The 21161-nt window shown below is 41.4% G+C and overlaps 1 protein-coding gene across 10 annotated transcripts in view; it reads right to left on the bottom strand.

Annotated features, from left to right (window-relative positions):
* Nucleotides 1-21161, bottom strand: part of DCAF1 (DDB1 and CUL4 associated factor 1) — a 93422-nt gene that overhangs the window by 13793 nt on the left and 58468 nt on the right. For all 10 annotated transcript variants that reach the window (XM_027120942.1, XM_027120939.1, XM_027120934.1 and 7 more), the window contains 10 exons: nucleotides 19622-19746; nucleotides 16929-18192; nucleotides 16148-16346; nucleotides 15125-15207; nucleotides 14486-14570; nucleotides 11599-11832; nucleotides 10935-11028; nucleotides 10306-10410; nucleotides 10012-10085; nucleotides 9397-9498 (listed from right to left, as the gene is read on the bottom strand). In XM_027120942.1, coding sequence (XP_026976743.1) covers nucleotides 9397-9498; nucleotides 10012-10085; nucleotides 10306-10410; nucleotides 10935-11028; nucleotides 11599-11832; nucleotides 14486-14570; nucleotides 15125-15207; nucleotides 16148-16346; nucleotides 16929-18192; nucleotides 19622-19746 — 2365 coding nt within the window. The remainder of the gene's footprint in view (nucleotides 1-9396; nucleotides 9499-10011; nucleotides 10086-10305; nucleotides 10411-10934; nucleotides 11029-11598; nucleotides 11833-14485; nucleotides 14571-15124; nucleotides 15208-16147; nucleotides 16347-16928; nucleotides 18193-19621; nucleotides 19747-21161) is intronic.

A 21161-nucleotide genomic window follows, 5' to 3' on the forward strand; every position in this document is an offset into this window, starting at 1 on the left:
GGGTGACAGGGCAAACCACTGCCCCAAAATTGGAGAAATACAGAGAATTGCAACTTGCCAGAGCATAAACCCAGAAACACAAACCTCTACAGGAACCAGTACCAAGGAGGAAAACCTGAACTGTAACTGACCAGTGGCTGGAGACAATTCTGAGCAAAGTCTGAGAGATAAAAACTTCTGAGGCCAGTCATCAGGGCCCCCACACATTTGTGAGTTTTACCTCTGGAACTTGACCTGGTTCTGGTGGTGAATATTGGAGAAAAATCCCCTAGTGCTTCTGGCAGGGGGAAGGGAAAAGGTAACATTTTGAAATACATCACAGCATTCTGTTCTTAACAAGGGCTACCCTAAGGAGAAACTACTTAACCAGAGCTTGAACTGCTGAAGGAAGGGAAATACCCAATTCCAGCCCACTCTAGCCATCTATACCATCAAAAGGAGGTGGAAAAAAATGAGAAGATGTGTGAAGTTCACAGTACAGAGGTACAGACTCATTAAAAGACTAAGACCTAGTTATAAGACTAAAAAATGCTTCCCCTTCCTCCACATCTTACCACCACATTCTAAGGCCTACAACAGTTCCTTTTATCCAGCACATAATGTCCGGCTATCAAGAAAAATTACAAGGGACTTCCCTGGTGGCACAGTGGTTAAGAATCCACCTGCCAATGCAGGGGGCATGGATTCATCACTGGTCTGGGAGGATCCCATATGTCACAGAGCAACTAAGCCTGTGTGCCACAGTTACTGAGCCTGCACTCTAGAGCCCGTGAGCCACAACTACTAGAGCCCACGCACCTAGAGCCCGTGCTGCGCAACAAGAGAAGCTACCACAGTGAGAAGCCCACACACTGCAATGAAGAGTAGCCCCCGTTCACCGCAACTAGAAAAAGCCCATGCACAGCAACGAAGACCCAAGGCAGCCAAAAAGAAAGGAAGGGAGGAGAGGGGAGGCAAGGCAAGGGGAGGGGAGGGGAGGAAAAATTACAAGACATACTAAAAGGAAAAGAAAAACACAGTCTGAAAAGACAATGTAAGCATCAGAACCAGACTCAGATATGGGAAGGATTAACAGACCAGGAATTTAAAACATCTATGATTAAGATGCTAAGGGCAGGGCTTCCCTGGTGGCGCAGTGGTTGAGAGTCCGCCTGCCGATGCAGGGGACACGGGTTCGTGCCCCAGTCCGGGAAGATCCCACATGCCGCGGAGTGGCTGGGCCCGTGAGCCACGGCCGCTGAGCCTGTGCGTCCGGAGCCTGTGTTCCGCAACGGGAGAGGCCCACGTACCGCAAAAAAAAAAAAAAAAAAGATGCTAAGGGCTCTCTAATGGATTAAGTAGACAGCATGCAAGAATAGATGGACAACAGAAGCAGAGAGATGGAAGTTCTAAGAACCAAAAAGAAATGCTAGCAATCAAAAATACTGTGACAGAAATGAAGAATGCTTTTGATGGGATTTCTTAGTGGATGGACACTGCTAAGGAAAGAATCTCTGAGCATGAGGATATCTCAATAGACACCACCAAAACTAAAAAGCAAAGAGAACAAAGACTGAAAGACACAGAACAGAATATCCAATAACAACTGTGGGATAACTACAAAAGGCATAACATACATGTAGTGGAAATTCTAGAAGCAGAAGAAAAAAAAAGAACAGAAGAGATACTTGAAACAATAATGACTGAAAATGTCCCCCAAATTAATGTCAGATACCAAACCACAGATCCAGGAAGCTCTGAGAAAACTGAGCAAAATAAATGCCCAAAAAGACCCCACACCTAGTGACATCATTTTTTAAACTACAGAAAATCAAAGATAAAGAATAAATCCTGAAAGAAACCAGAGGGGAAAAACATCTTACCTATAGAGGAACAAAGAAAAAAATTATACCCAGTGTGTCCTCCAAAACCAGGAAAGCAAGAAGAGAGTGGAATGGAGTATTAAAAATGTTGAGAGGGCTTCCCTGGTGGCGCAGTGGTTGAGAATCTGCCTGCTAATGCAGGGGACAGGGGTTCGAACACTGGTCTGGGAAGATCCCACATGCCGCGGAGCAACTAGGCCCATGAGCCACAACTGCTGAGCCTGCACGTCTGGAACCTGTGCTCCGCAACAAGAGAGGCCGTGATAGTGAGAGGCCCGCGCACCGCGATGAAGAGTGGCCACCGCTTGCCACAACTAGAGAAAGCCCTCGCACAGAAACGAAGACCCAACAGAGCCAAAAATAAATAAATTTTTTTTAAAAAAACCTCTATCAAAAAAAAAAATTGTTGAGAGACCAAAACCACCAACCTATAATTCCATACCATGTGAAAGTATCCTTCAAAAGTGAAGGAGAGCAACTTCCCTGGTGGTCCAGTGGGTAAGACTCTGCGCTCCCAATGCAGGGGGCCCGGGTTTGATCCCTGGTCGGGGAACTAGATCCCGCATGTTGCAACTAAGAGTCCGCATGCCTCAACTAAGAAGTCTGTGTGCCACAACTAAGAAGAAGTCCGCACGCCGCAGAGAAGATCCCACGTGCCACAACTAAGACCTAGCACAGCCTAAATAAATTTTTAAAAAGTGAAGGAAAAATACTTTTTCAGACAAACAAAAACTGAGAGAATTTGTTGCCAGTAAACCTGTTTTGCAAGAAATGTTAAAAGAGGGCTTCCCTGGTGGCTCAGTGGTTAAGAATCCACCTGCCAATGCAGGGGACACGGGTTCGAGCCCTGGTCTGGGAAGATCCCACATGCCACAGAGCAACTAAGCCCATGCACCACAACTACTGAGCCTATGTGCCACAACTACTGAAACCCACGTGCTTAGAGCCCGTGCTCTGCAACGAGAAGCCACAACAATGAGAAGCCCGCACACCACAATTAAAAGTAGCCCCCACTTGCCACAACTAGAGAAAGCCCGCGTGCAGCAAAGAAGACCCAACACAGCCATAAATAAATAAATATAGATAGATAGAAATGTTAAAAGAAATTCTTCAGAGAGAAGGAAAAAAGTTAGAAACTTTGAATATATTAAGGAAGAGCACTGGAGAAGGAATAAGTGAAGGTAGAATAAACATTTTATTTTTCTTATTCTTAACTGATCTTTGTTCAAAATAATAGTAGTTTGTTTAAAATAATACTACCAACAATGTATTCAATTATGTTTGCTTTTATATAAGTAAAATGAATGACAGCAATGAAACAAGGGATAGGAGGAAAGAATTAGGACTACAGATTTTGTTATGTTACTTGCACTATTCATGAAGAGATACAGTGCTATTTGAAAGTGGACTTGGATTACTTGTAAATGTACACTGCAACCTCTAGGGTAACCACTAAAGAAAGTTTAAAAAAAAGGTATAACTAATATGCTAACAAAGAAGAGAGGGGAATTCTATAAAATACTGAATTAAAACCACAAAAAGGAATTCCCTGGCAGTCCAGTGGTTAGGACTCTGTGCTTTCAGTGCCCTGAGCCAGGGTTCAATACCCGGTTGGGGAACTAAGATCCCGTGAGCTGCACAGCGTGTCCAAACAAACAAAAAAACACAAAACGCAGAAGAAGAATGGAAGACAAAAACAGGAGCAAAGAACAAATAGAAAAAGTAACAAATATGGTAGATGTTAATCCTACTATATCAATAATTACTTTGAATGTCAATGTTCCAAATGCATCAATTAAAAGAGAGACATAATCAGAGTGGATCAATAAATAAGACTCAACTACATGTTGTCTATAAGAAATCCACTTTATATATAGATTAAAACTAAATGGCCATGGGACTTCCCTGGCAGTCCAGTGGTTAAGACTTAACATTCCAATGTAGGGTGTGTGGGTTCGATCCCTGGTCGGGATGCTAAAATCCCACATGCCTCACGGCCAAAAAACCAAAACATAAAACAGGAGATATTCTAACAAATTCAATAAAGAATTTAAAAATGGTCCACATCAAAAAAAAATCTTAAAAAAAAAAACTAACTGGACAGAGAAATCTATACCATGCTAACATGAATCAAAAGCAAGCCAGGGTAGGGACCTTCCTAGTGGTCCAGTAGTTAGGACTTCACAGTTTCACTGCTGAGGCGCCGGGTTCGATCCCTGGTCGGGGAACTAAGATCCCACAAGGCATGTGGTGCCACCGAAAAACAAAACAAAAAAGAGAGAAAGAGAAAGAAAGAAAGCCAGGGTAGCTATATTAATTTCAGACAAAGCACCTCACACCAAGGAAAGTTACTAGAGATAAAGAAAGGCATTAGGGCCTCCCTGGTGGCGCAGTGGTTAAGAATCCACCTGCCAACGCGGGGGATACAGGTTTAAGCCCTGGTCCAGGAAGATCCCACATGCTGTGGAGCAACTAAGCCCGTGCGCCACAACTACTGAGCCTGCGCTCTAGAGCCCGTGAGCCACAACTACTGAGCCCACGTGCCACAACTACTGAAGCCCTCACACCTAGAGCCCATGCTCCACAAGGGAAGCCACTGCAGTGAGAAGCCTGCGCACCACAACGAAGGGTAGTCCCCACTCGCCGCAACTAGAGAAAGCCTGCGCGCAGCAACGAAGACCCAACACACCCAAAAATAATAAATAAACACTAAATGTTAGTTCTTTTAAAAAAGAAAAAAAGGCATTATATGGGAAACAAAATGAAAAGACAAGCTACAGACTAGGAGAAAATATTTGCAAATGATGCAACAAACAAGGGCTTCATTTCCAAAATATACATACAACTCAATATCAAAAAAACAAACAACCCAATCAAAAAATGGGCAGAAGACCTAAACAGACATCTCTGCAAAGACATACAGATGGCCAACAGGCACATGAAATGATGCTCAACATCACTAATTATTAGAGAAATGAAAATCAAAACTACAATGAGGTATCACCTCACACCGGTCAGAATGGCCATCATCAAAAAGTCTACAAAGAATAAATGCTGGCGAGGATGTAGAGAAAAGGGAACCCTCCTGCACTGTTGGTGCAGCCACTATGGAGAAGAGTATGAAGGTTCCTTAAAAAACTAAAAACAGGGACTTCCCTGGTGGTCCAGTGGTAAAGAATCCGCCTTACAATGCAGGGGACGCAGGTTTGATCCCTAGTTGGAGAACTAGGATCCCACATGCTGCGAGGCAACTAAGCCTGCATGCCACAACTACTGAGCTCGTGCACCTCAACGAGAGAGCCCACATGCTGCAAACTACAGAGCCCACACGCTCTAGAGCCCGTGTGCCACAACTACAGAGCCCATGCACCCTGTAGCCTGCACACCACAACTAGAGAAAACCCACACACCAACTAGAGAGAAGTCCACGCACCACAACAAAAGATCCTGTATGCCTCAACGAAGACCCGATGCAGCCAAAAATAAATTAAATACATAAATAAAAAATAAATCTTGGGCTTCCCTGGTGGCGCAGTGGTTGAGTCCGCCTGCTGATGCAGGGGACACGGGTTCATGCCCTGGTCCGCGAAGATCCCATATGCCGCGGAGCGGCTGGGCCCGTGAGCCATGGCCACTGAGCCTGCATGTCCGGAGCCTGTGCTCCGCAAGGCCACAACAGTGAGAGGCCTGCGTACCGCCAAAAAAAAAAAAAATGAATCTTAAAAAAAAAGAAAAACACCCTAAAAACAGAGTCACCGTGTGATCCAACAATCCCACTCCTGGGCATATTCAGAAAAGATGAAAATTCTAATTCAAAAAGATACATGTGCCCTGATATTTATTCATAGCAACACTATTTACAACAGCCAAGACATGGAAGCAACCTAAGTATGGCCATCAAAAGATGAATGGATAAAGAAGATGTGGTACACATTTACAATGGAATATTACTGAGCCATAAAAAAGAACAAAATCCCATTTGCAGCAACACAGATGGACCTAGAGATTATCATACTAAGTGAAGTAAGTCAGAAAAAGACAAATATCATGACCTATCATATCACTTACATGTGGAATCTAAAAAAAGGATAAAAATGAACTTATTTACAAAACAGAAACAGACTCACAGACATAGAAAACAAACTTATGGTTACCAAAGGGGAAAGGGTGGAGGATAAATTAGGAGTTCGGGATTAATAGATATACACTACTATATAGAAAACAGATAAACAATAAGGAACTACTGTATAAGCAAAGGGAATTATATTCAATATCTTGTAATAACCTATAACAGAAAAGAATCTGAAAAAGAATATATATATACAAAATATATATCACTAAATATCAATGAATCACTTTACTGTCCACCTGAAACTAACACAACATTTTAAATCAACTATACTTCAAAAAACCAAAGCAAAACTGCAAGACCTAAATTCCTTTCCACTCAAAAAAATCTTAAACCACACATTTTGATTGTTCAACTAAAGGAATAAATGTCTATTAATTTTTTAATTAAATAGTGAGACCACTACATATCTATTAAAATGACCAAAATTTGCAAAACACCAACAGCACCTAATGCAGGTGAGTACATAGAGCGACAGGAACTTTCATTCATTGATGACAAATGCAAAATGGTACAGCCACTCTGGTAGACAGTTTTGCAGTTTCTTATAAAACTAAACATACTTTTACTATATGATCCAACAATAACACTTCTTGGTATTTACACAAAAGAGTTGAAAACTGACGTCCACACAAAAACCTGCACACGGTACACAATATGTTGATTTTTTTTTTTTGAGGTATTTTTTTGAATTGATACAGGAGCTTTATTCTGAATTGCCAAAACTTTATTCAAATTACTCCAGAATATAATTGCCAAAACTATTCAACACTGCGATGAAGATGTCCTTCAGTAGGTAAATGAATAAATAAACTGTGGTACACCCAAACAATGGAATAGTATTCAGCATTAAAATGAAATGAGCTACCAAGTCATGAGAAGATATGGAACAAACTTAAATATATATTACTCAATGAAAGAAGCCCATCTGAAAAGGCTACATTCTGTATGATTCCAATTATATGACACTCTGGAAAAGGCAAAACTATAGAGACAGTAAAAAGATCAGTGGTTGTCAGGGGCTGAGGGGAGGGAGGAATGAATCTGTGGAGCACAGAGGATTTTTAGCGCAGTGAAACTACTATGTACAACACTACAATGGTGGATACACTTCATGTTTGTCCAAACCACAGAATGTGTAACACCAAGAATGAACCTTAATGTAAACTATGGACTCTGAGCAATAATGATGTGTCAATGTAGGTTCATCATTTGTAACAAATGTACCACTGTGCTGTGGGATGTTGATAATGCGGGAGGCTATGCATACAGGGACAGTGCATTTATGGGAAATCTCTGTACCTTCTGCTCAATTTTGCTGTGAACCTAAACCTGCTCTAAAAAATAAAGTCTATCCAAGAAAAAACAAAAACTATTGTACTGAGGATGTCATTTTCAGTAAAGTGCTTTATAAAATAATATCCCCATGGTATCCAACAAGGATCATGACTATCTTCATCTGTGTGTGAGGAGAGAGGGAAGACAGAGCTGGGAAACTGCCCCCTAAGAGGGCATCCCACGAGGGAAGCACTGGCACAGGATGCCTCTGGGTCAAGAAGTAAGCCCTGCTGAAGGCTCTGCTCTGATCCCACAGTGACCACTAACCCCAAATACATACAAGTCTCCTCTCCTCACTCTGCTCAGAAACCCATTTCCTGGGATTATGAATTATCTCTGAGCTCTAATAAAATGCATACTTAGCCAGTTAGAACATTCTACCAAAGACAGTGGCGATCAAGAGAGTATACACAGAGGACTGTAAGGTGAGTCTGTTTTAGCTTGTTGATTCCAGGTGACAGGGTTTACTCAAGGATTCAATTTAGAGGAGAAAGTAGAGGTTCATAACCTATAAAGCCCGATAGTGGAACACATACCTAAATCTCAAACTGGCAAAACAAATCACCCTTGCTTAGTCAGTACTAAGTCCTGTCAGAAAAAAACATGAGTCACTGGCCCATAGTATTAGACTTGCACAAAAAAAATACTTTTAAAATTATCACTTGCAAAAATTTTGCTCTTAAAAATTATTTTAAGTCTTAAGTACAAGCTGCTGGGGAAGAATGCTAACAGAAAGCTATTCCATTAGCCCTAACCACTGAGCATGATTTACCAAAGAATAGGGGAGAGGTGAGGATGAGAGAGCAATGGCAGGGCAAAAAGAAGAAAAGTGTGCTTCCTCTTGTCCTATGGTGGCCCCTGCCCTCACTCAGGGCACTTCTGTGCCCTTTAAGAGGATATAGAGCACCAAGACCAAGCAATACCATAGTGGAAGAAAAAACAGAAATGAATCCAAGATCTGGAAAAAAGATATTTTATCTGCTTTATTATCTACAACAAAAATGTAAAAACCTAGTCATTCGTTTTCAACTTTATATTACTCAGCAATAAACATTTCTCAGATTTGTCTAGAGAATTGGGCCAAGAGAGCATATGCTTAGAAAAAGAATGTGGTGTGAGCCTAGCAGACAGGAAAGATCTGCTGAAACTCAGAAGTTTAAGAACTCTTCATAACTGACATGAACTCTTCATAACTGACATCAACTGACACACCACACAGACAAGCACCTAGCATAATGTGACCATAAATTAAAATCCCCTATAAAAAAGAAAAAGCTGGGGCTTCCCTGGTGGCACAGTGGTTGAGAGTCCGCCTGCCGATGCAGGGGACGCAGGTTCGTGCCCCGGTCCGGGAAGATCCCACATGTCGTGGAGCGGCTGGGCCCGTGAGCCATGGCCGCTGAGCCTGCGTGTCCGGAGCCTGTGCTCCGCAACAGGAGAGGCCACAACAGTGAGAGGCCCGCGTACCACAAAAAAAAAAAAAAAGGAAAAGCTAAGATTCTGATACATGATACCATCTACCCACATTTTATAAATGTTTAATTTCTCAAAAGCATCAATATCTTCTCTTTCCCTGTAAGCTCCATTCTATACTCTGAAAATAGACTATGCCATAAAACTGAGAAAATGCAAACCGGAACTTTATAGAAGTTAAGCCATTTCTATGATCCAGCTCAGCAGAGTGACTTTTTGGTTTTGTACTGACATTGAGAAAATGGCGGCCTGCTTATCCTGAAGCCAGACAGGGCACTGGTTCTGAGGGTGAGTACAAGGAAATCTCTAAAACAAAATCAGAGATTGCTGACCTGCAAATTAATCTATAAATGGAACTCACAGGACTATCAGATACTGCTTAAAGTTTTGTAATAATAAAAATCTGCTTTCTTCTGATCAGTTTCAGTGATCAAGGACACATGACAGGCCTTCAGAATATGCTAACAGGTAGCAAACACCCCTATAGCAAAAATCTTTAAAAAAAAGAAAAGAAAAACCCTGTAACTAAAAGCAGAAATGCATAATTTCTAATAAAGCATTATTCAGCAGAAAGAAATTTCAAAGACCACTAACCTGGTCCTCCTCTTCATCCTCATCCTCTGCCAGACGCTGCCTGCCTACTTCATACAGCCTGCACACCGTGTCCATGTTCAGAGAATCCATGCTGCCTTGGTTCTGAAATAGAACACCCAGTCCACAAGAAGTTAGTTTTTAGAAGGCCCATATCCACACCTCAGCTATGACTGGCACTCACACACCTTGACCCTGTAACTATCAAAGCTTCCAATACCCAAAATTCTTGAACTGATTCTGAAAATGTTATGTCTAGGACACAGAGAGGGAAAGAAAAACAGGATGAGAAGGCCTGGACAGCAAGGGAGAGACCACCATCCCTGGGAACAACACTGTTCCGAGGATGCTCTAGAGAGAGACTGACTCCTCTAAGAAAGGGCTGACGGTGTGAGTCCAGGATAATAGGAGATGGGACGCTCCACAATGCTCTATATCAGGATTTTCCTACTTCTCTTATACTGTGTATCTCCCCATCAGATGAGTAGATTACCCTAATCTATCACCAGAAATGCATCATCTTTAGAACACATAACAGACAAAAATGTCTGGAGTATAAGTTGAAAATGATCTTAAATATCAGAATAAAACAGTAGGATTTCTTCTTGCTCCCTTTACCTCGATGACAGCAAGATAGCAGTCTTTGGTGTCTGTACATAGGTCAAAAATGTTCCGTTTCACATCAATGGTCGCTGGAAAACAGAATGTGACAAGACTCAGGACTAGACTACTACCGTGATCTTAAAACCAGCCTTTCTGTTAAAGGAATTCAAGGTGACTGTTCATAAATATTTCCCTAACTCCTCTGCTTTTCAAAAGCAGAAAAATTATAATTCTCTCAGAAAATGGAGGATCTTAAATAAGGATCACCAAAACAAGGCAAAATCATCAATACCTGACCTTCACACTTACCTATAGGTTTGTAATCAGTTGCATTAAATGTTCGGAAGGATGATCCAAAAGGGCTTTTCATCCTCTCTTCCAGTAAGTCATCTTCATCATCTGCCTGCAACATAGCTAGTTGGGACAGAAAGGGGAAATAGGAAAGGGAAGCAAAATACTATTAGAATCAGAAACATCCCCTATTCACAACTGCAGAAAATATTAATGGACAATCAAGACTTCAGAGAGTTTCCCTGTAGTAAATTCCTCTCAAAGCATCCTCCTTGCATATCCAAACAATATCCTCAACCTCTCATCTAGCTTCCAACAACTGTTACAGCTGAAAGCGTACAAAAATCACAAGACAAAAAAGGTTTTTCTTGAAGTTCATAATGATACGCATGGTAAATTACTCATGAAATTTCTTTCTATACAAGATTTACTTGTTATCTTCAAAGCCAGTGGCCCTTCACTCTAAATCAACATTATTCTCATCAACAAATTTTGTCACCATTTGTACTATTATTTTATCTCTTATGTTACAACTTTGAAATGTTTTTCAATTCACATTTGACAGATATTTCTAAATAGGAAGTATCAAATTAAGTGAGTGGGAGAGGAGGGAGAAAGAGAATAATGAAAAGTGAAAAGTTTATTACCTCCATACATCACTGTCCCCGTGTGGTTGAACACCACTCGACACTGATCTAGAGCAGGAACTGTGTGTAAAAGATGGAAAGTACGAAGGTCCCACTAGGAGGGGAAAGGTCAAGGAAAACTCTTTTCCCCAAAACTTCTTATTTAACCTCATGAGGGAAATTCTGAAATACCACTTTCTTTTCCCCTCCTTCTAGGTATTAATGCTTTAGAAGTCAACAAGATCAAGATAAAGCAAAAGCATTCAGAATGCATATTACTGAATAATGACCCTGAAAATCTCCTATAATATCCTCATATACATAAAAACTACATGAGCTCCCTCTCTCCCAATAGTAGCACTTCTTTTTACTCTTATGTGTCATTTCTATAGAGCAAAAGTAAAATCCTTCTGAAGACAGATAAAAGTCAATCTGACACCTGGGGAAGTGGGAGGGAGTAATCTGGTCACTTCCCAATACAAAGAAAACATGCTAGTAAAAGTCATCGATAATTACCAGTATCAATTGAATCCCCTACAGATTCAATAATACTTCAAACCAAAGGAAAAAAACCAGGTTATTTACCTGTGTGGATACTTCGACCAGGTATTGGTAGAAAGATAAATAATTTCTGCATTACAAACTAGGTAACAAATGGCAATTAAGACATGGGCATAAAGGATACAATCTCAGTATTAATGATGACCTCCAGCCCATTCGGATGGAAAACGCCACTGATGTTCATGTTGAACTTGTCAAACTTGTGGATGGCCTGTGCAGAGCGGACATCCCAGAGGACGCCATCATTTAAGACAAGATCATCTGTAGGATTAAAGGTGGCACAGTTCCTCTTGTAGTTGTTGGCAAGATCTGGGTTAAACAGAGTCAACAGCTTGTTGCCAGTCTGAATATCATAAATCTTTAGAGAAGAAGGGGTGGGAAGAGAAAAATCAGACCAATCCATCCACTGACGAATTCAAACAGAAGCTGCGTAAAATCTCTCTCTCATGCTTTCCAAAGCCCATCAAAATTATAAAAGGCCTAACATTGAAAATAACTGGAAAATAGGAAGACCACACCCATACAAGCAAAGTTTATGTACTCTGGTTCCCATTCAAGGTTTGAAAAGTCTCTTTGCCACAAGTAAGAAAATGAGAAGTGAGACTGCAATAGGGATAAGAAAACCCTCTTCTTCCCCATCCCACTTTCAAGAAACAGAAAATGTTTCTAAGACTGAAACTGAGAAACTCTCCATGTGGACTAACCAACATTACTCACAGAATACTCTTGACAGGTTACTTTTTGGAGAAAGGCATCAACGAAATGCCCTTTTCTCCTTAAAATATCCCAATATACTATCCAAAGTCTACAATGTGCAACCCATGCAGAGACCAGATCTTTCCCATCAGCTTACAGACATGCTGTAATATATCCAATCTTTTTAAAAAATCCTCCTTTAATAGAGGAACAAATAGGGAGACACCACAAGGAAACAAACAAATCCAGATCGTGGGACAAGACAACTAGCCTGGTCTCTTCAAAAGTCAATGTCATGAAAACTGGAGAAATGGCTCTTGGCTTTAAAACATTAGTGAGACATAACAACCAAATGCAATATGTGAATCTTGGCTGGATCCTGGTTCAAAAAAAAAAAAAAAAAAAAAACATTTGAAACCAAACACATCAGGAACAATCGGGAAAACTGAGTATGAGATGGATATTAGTTGATATTTGGGAATTACTATAAATTTTCTTATATTTGGTAACTGTGATTATGTAATAAAATGTCACTATTGCTAGGATATACATGTTATAAGAGTTAGGGATAAAATGTTTGCAACTTACTTTCTATAATTCAGAAAAACACACATATTTACACAGAAAGAAACTATGGCAAAATACTAAACTGATGAATCTAGGTGGTAGTTATGTGTACTACTATTTCAACTCTTCTATATATTTTAACACTTTCAAATTAAGTTTGGGAGAAACCCTCTCTTCACCACTCCATATCCCCCACCTCAAGCTACTATCCCCTTTTCTTTTCATTTTTCAGCAAAATACTACAAAAGACTTGTCTATACTCAGTGTCTCCACTTCTCTCCTGTTCTCTCGTGAACCCACTCTAATCAGATTTTTCATCCCAGTGCACAGAACTAGCTCCTGACATGGTTAACACTGACCTCCACATGGTTAGTCAAAGGTCACTTCTCAATTCTCATCCTTTTTTTTTTTTGGCCATGCCACACAGCTTGCAGAATCTTAGTTCCCCGACCAGTGATTGAACCCCAGCCCTCAGCAGTGAAAGCCCAGAGTCCTAACCAGTGAATCCCCGGGGAATTCCCTCAATTCTCAACTTATGTAACCTATCAGCAGTTTCTGACCCAGGAGATCAATCCTTCTTCAAAAGAGTCTTCCCTTGCCTTCTAGAGCACATCTTTTTCCTGAGGTCTCCTGCTACCTAACTGGCCACACACTTTGTTCTCCTTCCCAAGTTCCTTCTCACATGGGCAACTTCTAAATACTAGCACATGCCAGGACTCTGTCTTTACACCACTCTTCTCTAGCCTCCTTAATGATCTCATCCAAGTTCACAGTTCATACTGTCGACAAGTGAACAACTCCCATATTTATATCTCCCACCCCAGACTTTTCTCCTGAACCCCCAATTTGTATATTCAACTGCCCATTCCCTATTTGAGTGGCTAAGAGAATCACAAACTCCATGTATCCAAAACCCCAGGGCCCAGCTGCATCACTTCTCATTGCCTCCACCACGCCCACCTAGGCACAGCCCCACTGCGCTCTCACATATTAGCTGGCACAACACCCTCCTAACTGGAAAGCCTCCTCTTGCTTCTCTCACAGAAACCAGACTCACACTTTAGGAATTTTACATCCAGTCATGTGCTTTCTTGCTCACCCTCCAGTGTCTTCATCTCACTCAGAGGAAAAACCAAAGGTCTTAAACAACACATTGCAAGAGGCTACATGCTATGCCCCACCACTGACCTCAGCCTTCTTCCTCCCACCTCCCAAGTAAGGGCTTTTCTCTTGCCATCCCCCGTCTTAGATCACTTTTCCCCACACATCTGCATGATGCCCACACTTCCTTCAAGACGCTGCTTAAACATTACCCAATCAGTGACACTGATTTCCTAGATAAAAAGGAAGTCCCCCACACCACCACCAAGCACTTCCTACCTCTCACCCTGCTTTCTTTTCCCTGGCAGCACTTACCATCTGACATACTATATATTTGCTTCTTTATTCACTGTCTCCCCAGTGAGGCTCCATAAAGGCAGGGACTTTATTTCATCTAAAACTTAGTGTTTGAAAATATCTGCTCTGCTAATGAAATAGTTCTCAAATTGTCAGATAAAGTTCTCTTCACATTTTCCCATATAACTCAGAATTACTTCATTACACTTACAGATTCTATCTGGAAAGAATATCACTGAGTAATTTTTTTTTGTCACCCACAGGACTTAAGTCCTCACACTCAGTCCAGAAGATCTCAGTATAAACAAATAGACAAATCACTTGAAAGAAGTGGATTCTAAAGTACTTACATGGGCAATGTCTCCTTTTGTGCCTATGACTCGATCCTGAGAGTGCTTACTGAACTCAACATAGTGATCTTCTGTGAAGGAATGCCTATGAACAAACAACAGAAGTACTGATATAACTGACCTTTGGGACATAATTATTCAACTGACTGAAAACAAGGTGATCCTCAGCCTCTTGCCTGACTATACTCACCTAAAGATTCTAAGCTCCCAAAGAGGAAAAACTTGTACACCTAAGATTAAAAAGAAAATTCCCTCCACCAGTTTGTCCAAGCAGATCCAAAATAATTAATGGAAACTACCTGGTTAAAGAAATGGCTAACTGGGTACACGTGCCTTTGAAATATGCTCCAGCTAAGATAGCAATGTACGCATGTGAACATGAGAAAATACGTAGATGTGCCATTTTGGATTAGTGAAGGGTCTGCTGTGTGATGGGAATGTATATACCTACCCAGTAAGAAAACCCAGCAATTAAGAAAAATAAAATCTTATTAAACATGTACCACAGATGAGGAAGAGAGAAGTCAGCAATATGACTTATAGCATTCCTCTTTTTCCCAAAAGCCTTTAAGTCAAAGAATCAGATGAAGGGGATAAACTGTAAAACAGAGAGACTAGGTTATAAAAGTAGATACATACTTCATATCAAATACTGATTTCATTCCCCAAAGTGCAGACAGAGGCTGGCTCCAAGTAGCAGATGTCAGCAGCAAGGACCCGTCCTAAAAGAAGATAGGAGGCCCAAGGTGGGTAATCATGTGTTTATATAAATGCCATCTTCCATTAGCATTCTAAAATATAAAATATACTGTTGGATTATAAAGAAAACAGAAAAACTTTTAGGAACCAAGAAATGGTCAGAAGCTGCTAGGACTTAAGTAACATGTACCTCCTATGTCCTAAAAAATAACTAAATTTAAGAATATTAAATCCTCCTAAAATATAATAGTTCCAAGGCAGGGGGTGGGGGGATGTGACACTTGGAAAGATGTCAAAGATGGTTCCTCCTTTCTTAATATTTGGCCATATTTCTCCATCTATCTCATCTGAATTATCAGTCAACTGGAAACAGTTGTTAGACTTCCTAGCTAAGGATTCTTAAAGGTTTTTCAAAGAGAAAGCCCAATAAAAAGGTCAACCTCCTTTACTTTAAAATCAGGAAAATTATTCTTGTCATCTTAACAGTCTTGACTTTTAGAAACAGCAAAGGCATGAATTTCATCCATAGAATAGTGTTAATAAACTGTGAACTACCACTGGAATAATATGCTTGTTTTCCTAAAAATTCACAGTACTCTGAGATTTCCTTCCAACACAAAAAGAAAACTTTAGTGGTCATAGTTGATAATCTCCATTTCCAAATGAAGCAAATTAAAAATCTATCTATGTTCAGGTCTTAGAACAAGGGTTGGCAAACATAGGGCCAGATAGTAAATACTTCAGGTTTATGCAGGCCATATGATCTGTGTTGCATGCAACTACAGTACTCAACTCTGTCATGGTAGCATAAAAGTAGCCATGACAATACATAAACGTACGAGCATGGCTGTGTTCCAATAAAACTTTACGCACAAATACAGGAAACCAGTCAGACCACAAGCCCACAGTTCACCAACCTATCCTAGAACAATGATTGAGAATAACCTAGGAAGGGACCTTTACCCTGGAAGGTTCAAGGTGTGTGATAGCTGAGTTGTGACAGTTATAGCTGGCCTCCTCCTGTCCACTAAACACATTATAGAGCTTCAATTGCCCAGTGCAGGTGCCAAGCATCAGGAACCGCTCTCGTGCTGAGAATGCACAACAGGTGAAGCCACTCTCATCCTCATTGGCTTCCCGGAACACTGAAATAGGACGGAACCTAAGCAAACAAAAGAGAATCAGAGACAAAGAACAGGCAAGGACTCAGAAAAAGAAAACTCTGTTAGAAGGACAGAAGGAAAAACAAAACATTTATGTTTCAAATGGGTTCTTCCAAAATATCAGTGACCTTCAGTGATTCATCTTCATTTTAAAAGAGAGAAAATGACCTTCACTTAAAAATTTTAACAATAACAAAAATTCCCATGTGTAAAACCTGGGATACCATGACCTTCACTTAAGATGTTTAAGGAATAAGAGGAGACAACTTGCACCAGCACAAAAACAAACTTGAGAGCCTAGTTAGGGACAGAGTGTTGCATGGGTTCTAGAAAACATACTAGTTATAGCAAGAACACAGAGTACCTTATCAATATATTGCCAATAATCACACGAGGAACCCATGGTTGACAAAAGGGGGTATAGTCACATTGCTCATGTATTCACACAGTGATAATTCCTAGTATTTCAGGCCAACAGATGGTTTTCTGGACTAATTACTTTATGCTGATATTACCCACATACTTTGACTTAAATAGAAAAATCATTCCAATTCCCAGGAAGTGAGGTAACCTCTCCTTACCTGCTAAAGATAAGGTGCCTATCAAAGCATCCGCCATCCACCCCTCCATACTTTGGAAATGATGCCCTGCGGTTTAGCCTTGAGGTAAAGTTTATTGGCGCTTGCCGCCTCTGTTTTGGCTCAGGACATTGGTGAGGAGTAAAGAGAGAGAAAGGTGGGCAGGTGGCAACTGGGTTCTTGCAGCGAGCATGCTGCTCTCTAAGATATTCTGTGATGATACTGTCCAGCGTAGGTGGGGAAGGAAGATGTCTGTCCAACTGCTTTTTTATGGCTGGGCTTTGGCTGTAGGCGCCATGGTCCGACTTCTGCCGCAACACTCTGATTTTCCTGCCATTGCAGGGTGATGGCCTCTCTCTGATAAAACTGATCCTACCAATCAAAGGAGAGTTGCCTGCATAAGACGGGCCAGGCAGAGCTAGTGAACCCTGGGAGGCCCGTGGCTGAGGATGAGCAGTGGGGGCAGAAGGGGCAGAGGCACCCACAGCAGCATGGCTGCCCAGTCGAGTTGCAATGCCATTGGCAATGCGAGGGGTACGGGGAAGAGAAACAGGAGAAGCAGCAGCAGTGACTGGGGTGAAGGCAGAAGAATGGGAGGCAGCAGTCATGGGCAGGTCAGCCTCTTTAGTCAGCACAGTTGCTGTCTCCCCAAGCCCTTTAGAAATGAGATGGTTTCGTATCAGCAGAAGCAGCTCTTTCTCAGGAAAGGAGATCCTTGACTGGGCAACAACATCTGCTTTCTGCAGTCGTGCCAGTGACACATCAGTGCCAATGAGAAGTGGCTTTCCTGACACCCGTTCAATGAGCTCAGCAGCATATTTGCAGAACTTGACATGGTCACTGCGTTTGTCCTGCAGCACAGGCTCTTTCATCAGTTGCTGGATTTGACAGCTGCTGAAAAGGGGCAGTTTGCTGATGATCTGCCGGACAGTGCTACTGCGAGACAGGCCCACCAGGGCCTTGCAGGCCAGGGCCCGGATCTGGTCTGCATCTGTGATGGGCATCTTGATGGAGAGTAAGGACAGAAGCACCTTGATGCCATTGTTGGACTGGACCACATTCCACATCTTGGCCAGAGTGTGCTCACTGCTTTTGGGAGTCTGAGGCAGCTTTCTCCGAGGAGTTCCAGAGATAAATTTGCCAATACTAGAAATTCTGTTATCCGGGCCACACACACAATTGATGATAATCTGAAGTGCTGACTTCTGAATTTCAGCATCATGAATAAAGAACTCACCCTCAGCCACTCCCAAAATAATGCTGATACCTATTGGGGAAAAAATAAACATTTTATATTATTCCTCATAAAACTAATGGCCAACTTCAACGGTTATTCCAGAGTCAGAATTTAGAGTTCTATTCATTTTGTTCCACTTAAAAGAAAACTAGGGCTTCCCTGGTGGCGCTGTGGTTGAGAGTCCACCTGCCGATGCAGGGGACGCGGGTTTGTGCCCCTGGCCGGGAAGATCCCACACGCCACGGAGCGGCTGGGCCCATGAGCCATGGCCGCTGACCCTGCACGTCCGGAGCCTGTGCTCCGCAACGGGAGAGGCCACAACACTGAGAGGCCCGCATACCACAAAAAAAAAAAAAAAAAACTACACTTTTTTTAAAAAAAGTATAAGGAGGGTTTCCCTGGTGGCGCAGTGGTTGAGAATCTGCCTGCCAATGCAGGGGACACGGGTTCGAGCCCTGGTCTGGGAAGATCCCACATGCCACGGAGCAACTAGGCCCATGAGCCACAATACTGAGCCTGCGCGTCTGGAGCCTGTGCTCTGCAACAAGAGAGGCCGCGATAGTGATGAAGAGTGGCCCCCGCTTGCCGCAACTAGAGAAAGCCCTCGCACAGAAACGAAGACCCAACACAGCCAAAAATAATTAATTAATTTTTTTAAAAAAGTATAAGGAATAGTTTGTATAAAATGAAATCAGTTCTATTACAGTGCATCTTTATGACATAATACCTTATATGTTAAATAGGGGAATGACGTCAGCATTATGTGGAAGTCACCCAGGGTCATGTACAAACTTTCCTGGGTAAGTAGAGCAAAAATAGTGGGAATAAATAAAAACCTTCAGCAGGAAAGGAAAAAGCCCTCAGCCCGGCTGCTATAGTGGCAGCAAGTTAAAAACAAGTGGCTATGCCTTGGGCTTTCTCCCCAGAGTGGTACACCCTAGGGCCCACAGCCAGTCACACAACTTGCCATGCTCACCTTAGCAGTAGCCCTCATCAGCCCTGCTCTTAATAAAGGGTATTTTCAAACAAAGTGTATTTTCCTTTTGTTTTTGTGTATAATAGCTTCTATCCATTCTGCACTGCTTGGCAATTACTAATTTTGTTAGGGCTCAGATTACAAAGTTGCTAAACTTTTTTACTGTCTGCCCCAATCTATTTTTCTCATAAATTCTATTTTTAGCACAACACTCTGCAGAGTACAAGGTTTCCAGGAATGCACATGTACAATTATGTATATGTATACATATGTATAGGAAATGCCTATACCACCCAGAAAACCTGAATTCACTACCATGACTCCCTTATATGAAACTGATGGCATGACTTATAAGACTTACAAGGTACCCTCCTCTACTACTTTCTGTTCTAATACTGTAAAATTAGGTCAGGTAAGTAACAACCAGAATAGCAAAGGAAAACAAAGACCACGTAATAACAAAAATGGCAAGGTACAACCTACCTACAGTGGAGACGGTGGAGCCAGCCTCATCCAGCACATCCACTGATTCTGCCAACTGGAGCTGAATTTTTGGCACAACAGTGAGAATAGCCAAGACATCCAAAGCAAAGCGCACAGTGTCATTCCTGGACAGGAAGAAGAATTAGTCAAAGGGAAACTAGGATACAGCCACAAGAAACAACAACAGCTAAAAGAGAGAGACAATGGATCAGAACTACTACTGATATAGTAGGGACTATGGCTCTGTCCCTAGCCATGGCATCAGGAGAGGGCCTGTAAGTCACCACAACTTTAATTTCAAAAAACACAGGGATGGAATTTTCACCTATCAGACTGCTAAGATTAAAAACAAGGGATAATCCCCAATGCTGATGAAGATGTACAGAGACAAATGCTCTCAAACTTTTGGTGGGAGTAGAAATAAGTATACTCTTTTCAGAAAATAATTTGGAAATATGAAACAAAGTTCTTAAAACGTTCATAACCTTTGGCCCAGGAATTTCACCTCTAGGAATCTGTCCTAAGGAAATAATCAGAAGTATTCAATACAAACAAGTATTTATGCATTAAGATGTCCATTAACACATCATGGACAGCAAAAGAATTAAGAAAACTTACACAGACAAAAGGAATATATGTGTTAAATTATGGTACACTCATATGATGAACTACTTTGCAGCTACTGACAATTATTTTCAAAGAACTCTAAAGGACAAATGACAGCTCTATTTACAATAGCCCGGAGATGGAAACAACCTAAGTGTCCATCATCGGATGAATGGATAAAGAAGATGTGGCACATATATACAATGGAATATTACTCAGCCATAAAAAGAAACGAAATTGAGCTATTGGTAATGAGGTGGATGGACCTAGAGTCTGTCATACAGAGTGAAGTAAGTCAGAAAGAGAAAGACAAATACCGTATGCTAACACATATATATGGAATTAAAAAAAAATGTCATGAAGAACCTAGGGGTAAGACAGGAATAAAGACACAGACCTACTAGAGAATGGACTTGAGGATATGGGGAGGGGGAAGGGTAAGCTGTGACAAAGCGAGAGAGAGGCATGGACATATATACACTACCAAACGTAAGGCAGATAGCTAGTGGGAAGCAGCTGCATAGCACAGGGAGATCAGCTCAGTGCTTTGTGACCGCCTGGAGGGGTGGGATAGGGACGGTGGGGAGGGAGGAGATATGGGAACATATGTATATGTATGACTGATTCACTTTGTTGTAAAGCAGAAACTAACACACCATTGTAAAGCAATTATACTCCAATAAAGATGTAAAAAATAAATAAATAAAGGACAAATGAAAAGGCTCAAAATACAACATCAATGAAATAGAAAACTAAGATATAAAATTTTAAGTCTGACAATACCGAGTATTGGCAAGAAGGAATAAAAATGAAAACTCCCATAGACTGCAGTGGGAGAAGAAGATAGTATTTTCCAAGCAACTTGGCAACATCCACTATAGATGAAATGAAGACACACTACAACCCAGGTTATACACAACATATCCTCAAGAGA

The sequence above is a fragment of the Aethalodelphis obliquidens genome, unplaced genomic scaffold (genome assembly GCF_003676395.1).
Source record: "Aethalodelphis obliquidens isolate GAN/ISIS:26980383/991018 unplaced genomic scaffold, ASM367639v1 scaffold22, whole genome shotgun sequence".
Taxonomy (NCBI): Eukaryota; Metazoa; Chordata; class Mammalia; order Artiodactyla; family Delphinidae; genus Aethalodelphis; species Aethalodelphis obliquidens.